The sequence below is a fragment of the Gekko japonicus genome, unplaced genomic scaffold (assembly GCF_001447785.1).
Source record: "Gekko japonicus isolate JY-2015 unplaced genomic scaffold, Gekko_japonicus_V1.1 scaffold136, whole genome shotgun sequence".
Classification (NCBI taxonomy): Eukaryota; Metazoa; Chordata; class Lepidosauria; order Squamata; family Gekkonidae; genus Gekko; species Gekko japonicus.
Window position 1 is genome coordinate 1,071,083 of NW_015177012.1, and position 6,329 is coordinate 1,077,411.

Below are 6,329 nucleotides of genomic sequence, written 5' to 3' on the forward strand. Positions count from 1 at the left end.
GGGGCAGGAATCATAGCTGGTTCACTCCATAAACCCTTTTTATCTGTCATGGCCGTAGGCTAGATTCAGCAGATCTGTTCTCGGAGAACAAAAGTCTCCCTGTCACTGAGGACAGAGTCCACGTGAGTAGAACAGATCCCGCTGGATCTAAACCACAACTTACTATTCTAGTGGAAAATGTGTAGGTTGGAATGTTCTGTTGCTGTCTTTGGAATCGACTCCCTTAGAACCAAGCAAAGTGCAGGCCAACGTTTGAGCGACGGAGACCCCGTGTGACTTTTCCGGCAGCGTCCGAAGGCGTCAGCGTCAGCGACTGAAATGCCGAGGGGCAGGTGATGACAAAACACGGGAAAGGGAGGGATGCAGTTTGTTCCAACAGGCATGTCAGAGGGATTTCACGTGCTCAGCTTTGCTGAATTTGTACTTACGCTGGTGCCAGTGTATTAAATTCCATTGGCGTTACTACACTAGCACAGCACATATTGGATCGTTTATGCATTTGGCTCCCGGACCGAGTTTGTCTTAAAGGGAATGCAATGCGTTAGTGACTTTCAGAATCGCTAATCTCTTCCACGTTTTTTTCCGTGGCTCCTAAAGAGAGACAGTCCGGCGAAGGTTGCCGAAGAACCCCAGACGGAGGCTACAATTTAAACAACAGTGAAACGCTTGGAGAAGTCTGGGTAATTAGAGCTGGTTGAAGACAACCGGTCAAATTAGCACCTCCAGCTCGGGAACAATTAGTAGCTTCGTTTTCTGTCCCCCAAAGCCCGCAGAGATTCAACTTCTCGATGACACAAACGGGCTCCCCGACAAAGCTACGACAAAAGCGAGATTTACTCAACTGGAAAATAATAGCGAGGGCCAATAGGACTCCGGATCCATCAAAGCGTAAGCAGAACGTCCTTTTATTGATCACGTCAGGTGGAAGAGCCCACCGCTTTGCCCATTCATCTTTGTGTGATATAGCTAATTATTATTATTATTTTTTAAATGGCACTTTTCAGACATAAAGGCAGGCTGACCCGAACCCATATCCTCTGGGTCTCCAAGGCGAACAGACAGTATAAAACAAGTGATGAAACCAGTGGCGAGTAGGTTGAAGGAGACGCGTGCGATGAAGACAGATTGCCTCACAGTTTGGTTTAAAAGCATCCTTGAGGGTGGGTGGGGAAAAAAGAACCTCATCGTGAACAGATGCAGACATTCTTAATAATAATTACATGGGCAGTGTTAAAAGAACAGTTCCGGAAAGAAGAGCAGTCAGATTCTCGCTGGAGTCCACGCGATGCTGTCAACTGAAATTTGCTGCAATCGTTTCCCGACTTTTGAAACATCTACTAATTCTGCTTTCTGAGAGTTCCATTTCATATAAAAGCTACGGATTCTATTCAGTTGTGCTCTTGTGATATGTGTGTGTGTGGGGGGAGACGGACGGATCTAGAAAGGATCTTTAAAGATGCCACGTTTTCATGACAGCAACTGGAGAACATTCCGGATGCGCTCACGTTTCTCGAGAAGGCCAGGATCTTCCGTTCCGGAAGCGTCGTATTCTTTCACGAGCGCTTCCGCTTTCTGCACAGTTACGGTCCGTGCGGTACCCTGGAGCCCTTCGAGGTACCGCAGCAAAATGGAAAAATATTCGACGGGCACCTTTAAGACAAAAGGAGGAGAAAGTGAAAGGGTCTTTACGGACCGTGCGTCAGAATCGTTGGACCGTTTCAGGCTGAGACAGTGGCGACGTTGATAGGGGACATTTTACAGAAACCCCTTTTCCGTGTTGAACAAGAAATCCTGTGGAGTCTGTACCCTGCTGGAGAGAAACAACGTAGTATGTGCCCATCGTATGTTTCAAACTGTGTACGTTCTCAAGGACGGCCATTCTAAGAAGGAACATGTCTGACAAAGGATTCCCTTTAAATGCTGTTTTTTTAGGGGGGGGCGCCTAGAGTTGGGGTTTAGGTTAGGCATGTGGCCGGCAGCCGCCCCTCTCCCTCACCTCCTGCAAGACTTAGATCAGCTGGAGGGCCAGGAGATCTGAAGATTGTCTGGCAGCCTTAAGTTCTAACTCTTTTGCATTATGCACCACTAGATGGAGAGCTACACTTATTTTTTTGGGCTGAGAGAGCTGTGACTGACTGACCCAGGGTCACCCAGCTGGCTTCATGTGGAGGAGTGCGGGATCAAACCCGGTTCTCCAGATCAGAGTCCATCGCTCTTCACCACTGCACCACACTGGTCCTCTTTACACACCCCAGGTCTGGAGGTATTTTGGAAATCGTTAACCTCCCATTTCAGGCAGCTCTTCCTCCAGTGGTGGCCAACATGCCAGAGGAATAATGCACCTGTGGAATTACGCCAGCAATGCAGTGGAGGGGCCATGGCTCAGTGGCAGAGCCCCTGCTTTGCACACAGAAGGTCGCGGGTTCAGTCCCTGGCAACTCCATTTGAAAAGATCAGGTATTAGACAATATGGAAGGCCTCTAGCTGAGAGCGACTGCGGGTCACAGTTGGCAAGGCTCACCTTGACAGACCAACTGCCTGACTCGGTAGAAAGCTGCTGTGTCTGTTCCTCCTGCCTGGTCCTCTTCACCTCCTGCCTGGTCCTCTTTTAACTGGAGATGCCGGGGATTGAACCTGGGACCTTCTGCATGCCAAGCAGATGCTCTACCACTGAGCCATGGCCCCTCCCAAGGATGTACCTCTTTGGCTTCTGAAGAGGAAAGGAAACATCGGGACGTACCTTGTCTTTATCGTACATGTGCAAAAGAAGCCACGTCTGCCTGGTCTTCTGGAACTTCCATGCTTCTGGGTTTTCAGACCAGCTGCAAGCAAAGTTTGGCCAAAAGTTACAAATCAAGACCATTCAGTTAAGATCACACAAACACCCTTAAGTTCTACAGTGCCGCTCTTAACACGGCCCCCACAACGAGATTCACTTCGGTTCCAAAGCTTCTTAGAATCTTCAGTCCTGTTCCGGCTCTGTCAGATTCGATGGGTCCCGATTCCAACACAGTGGCCTCAGTGCATCTTAGGCCCTTAAAGGAAGCCCCCCCCAAAACCACGTCACTGGTGTTGCGACCACATGGGGGGAAAGGTCCATGTGTACACTCCCTCTCCAGGGTTCATAAGTTAATGCTGGTTGCTAGAAATATACCCCAAGGAAATTTTCTTCTTCTTCTTATATGGTTCAACTTTCAATGCAACAAGATCTATTACAAACCATAAGAACCATAAGAGAGAAGCCAATGTTGGATCAGGCCAGTGGCCCCTTCAGTCCAACACTCTGTGTCACACAGTGGCCAAAAGTACCAGGTGCCATCAGGAGGTCCAGCAGTGGGGCCAGGACACTAGGAGCCCCTCCCACTGTTGACCCCCCCCCAAGCACCAAGAAGATAGAGCATCACTTGCCCCAGACTGAGAGTTCCTATCTATTCCATGTGGCTAATAGCCACTGATGGACTCCTGCTCCATAGGCTTATCTAATTCCCTTTTGAAGCTGTCCATGCTTGTAGCCGCTGCCACCTCCTGTGGCAGTGAATCCCATGTGTTAATAATTTTTGTCCTTATTCTATTTACAGTGGTGGAACCGTCACATCAGGGGTGGGAGGATGGTCCCCGATCAACCAATGAGAACAACAGGAGCTTTTGAGGTCACCAGAACCTCTTCTTTAGACTGGATGTTAAGCCAAAAAAACTCACAGAAAGTTACGGGGAGATGCTGATGGGCAGGATGGGACAGAACCTCGAGCCCTTTGAGAATGGTCGCTCGAAGATATGATGCAGATAACTGTCCTAGGAAGGAAATTTGGCAGGCTGAACTAGAGCAAAAGGCCATTGTTCTGTTGGGATTCCTGTTAGTTGCCGTCAATATGGGCCGGTTGAAAGTTACGGGGCACAATTCCCACCCCTTGGACGGTACCTGAGATGTCTTTTCTGCACCCAGCAGGACCTCTGGCTTTCTCCCCAAAGACTATTGTGAACTACAGACCACAATTCTCACCAACGTCTCTCCCTCCCCTCATTTATTCCCCCCGCCCCTTAAAACCCAACCTCTAAAAAGAGTTCTGGCAAAGTGGACTGCTCCTTCAGTACCGTGTGATACTTCTGTCGCAAGCAATAAAAAGCACTGTCCTGTTACTTTTGGATTTGGGGGTTAATGACCAACCATCAATGTATTGTCTGCATCTGAGCAACATCAGGGAAAGAAGCACCACCCTGTTGCATTAGAAATTTAAATATATTTATTACATTAATTAATATTACACAAAAGACACATTCTGTTTTGTGTACGTGGCAGACCTAACGTACCAGTTTTCCTTGACACGGTAATGTGAATGCTCAGAAATCCAACAGAGGTCTGTAAGACAGCTAATATGTCGTTCAAACAACATCAGGTCTGACGCATCGAAGGAGACCTCAGATTAAATCTACGCTGCCCTCACAGATACGCTCAGTGAACTCGGCGCAATCACAAAACCTGGCCAGAAGGGCTTTACGGGAACTGTCTCGCTACCTTCTTTGTGTATTTTAAAATCCGGTTTCCTTTTCTAGTGTCAAAGGTCCCTAAAATCATCAGAAAATAGGTTAACGGGGCTCTCGTTTGTCTCCAGAGGGTTGAAGGATAAAAACGGCGAGGATCCATCTCCAGTACTAAGGGCACTGCCGGGGAGAAAGGAAGAGAGCACACGGGACACAGTACAAAGAAAGCATTTTCAGTGACCCGAGGCCTACGACACTAGCGGAGTTCACACACACAGAGTGGGTTAGTAGCTCAGCCATGGAATAGGGGGAGAAAACAACCCCATTGCAAGAACCAAATACAATCTGCATCCTCAGCCCGTAGAAAGCCCACGTGAGCACTGCCTGGAAAATCGATGCTTGGATCACTGCAACCTCCATTTTTAAAAGAAAAGTTCCCCTTATTCATTTGTATCCCACCTTTCTGTCCAATGGAAACCCAAAGCGGCTTACATTGGTCTCCTCTCCTCTGTTTTATCCTCCTAACAACCCTGTGAGGTAGGCTAGGCTGAGAATATGTGACTGGGCCACGCTTCCACGGCAGGGTGGGGATTTGAACCCGGGTCTCCCAGAGCCTACTCTGACACTCCGAGCACTACACTGCGGGGCTGGCTCGCTTGTTTCATTCAGATGCAGATGCTCAGAACGAAGGTAAACATCGGACGGACTGCCATTTCGACCCCTGGTAGCACTCTCACGGGTTGACCGAGGCGGGGATGAAACATTCCAGTTCTTATTTTCCCCAGCACAATACGCCAGCCGCTCTTTTACATCTGATGGAATGTCATACTTAGAGCTGGTTTTGAAGCCACAGGGTGTACATCCTCACCAACTTCACTGTTCGGCCAAAAAACGTGACAAAAGTCAATTTTAAAAGTGGGGAGGATAGATGGACTGGGATTGGACCAGGTGGCCCTCCCTGATCCATCTGACATCCTTGCATTAAACAGAGTTCACCAATGCGGTGCCCGTGGGCACCATGACGCCTGCCCAGGGGTCGTTTCGTAGAAAAAGAGGTGCAGGAGCTCATTAGCATAACTTATTTGCATATGCCACACCCCCTGACATCACCGCAAGGGTGTCAGAAGGCAACACCCACCGCTCAGAATCCACTGGACTCTTTTGGATTGCTAGCTTTTTTGGGGGGGGAACGTGCAGATCTGTCCTCGCAGAGGAGGGAGAGCTTGTACCTGAATAAAACTTGGTCTTAAAGGTGCCAATGGATTGTTTTGGACCAGTGCCGCCATGGACGACACCAGATCCATGCTGTCAGCGCAGGGAGAGTTGGAGGGAGCGTTGGGCCCTGGAGGTGCTCGGCCCCGACCTTCCAGCGGCTGGCCTGTAGATGCCAGTGACGGGGACGAAGGCACTGGGACTCTCGCAGTTCGTTTCGGCTCCCACGCATCGGGCTGGACACACGCTCGACTTGATCTTCGCAGCGGGAGTGACGGTGGACCGGATCACTGCCTTGGCAGTGCCATGGTCGGACCACCATGCCCTGAAGGCCCGTCTGAATGTCCCACCCCGACCCTGTTTAGGTGGCGAGCTGATTTTGGCTCGCCCGCGGAGCCAAATGGACCCCTTGCGGCTTCAAATGGCCTTGCGGGATCCGAGACCCCCTGGCGGCTCGTTGGAGGAGCTGGTGGAGGACTGGAACAACCGTCTCTCCTCAGCCATCGACGAGATCGCTCCCAGGCGCCCTCTCCGCACTCGGACTAGGCGAGCGCCCTGGTATACCCAGGAGTTGCGCTCGCTGAAACGGGAACTGAGACGGCTAGAGAGACGGTGGCGTCGTGCTCGTGACGAAGTGT

The 6,329-nt window shown here is 50.1% G+C and overlaps 1 protein-coding gene across 1 annotated transcript in view; it reads right to left on the reverse strand.

The window, feature by feature from the left end:
• Window positions 1–881: 881 nt before the first annotated feature.
• LOC107124245 (chromosome unknown open reading frame, human C7orf50) overlaps window positions 882–6,329 on the reverse strand; it is a 217,776-nt gene continuing 212,328 nt past the window's right edge. The window contains exons 4-5 of the mRNA XM_015427662.1: window positions 2,741–2,822; window positions 882–1,650 (exon numbers count right to left, since the gene is read on the reverse strand). Of these exons, the coding sequence (XP_015283148.1) occupies window positions 1,468–1,650; window positions 2,741–2,822 (265 nt within the window). The 3' untranslated portion in view covers window positions 882–1,467. The remainder of the gene's footprint in view (window positions 1,651–2,740; window positions 2,823–6,329) is intronic.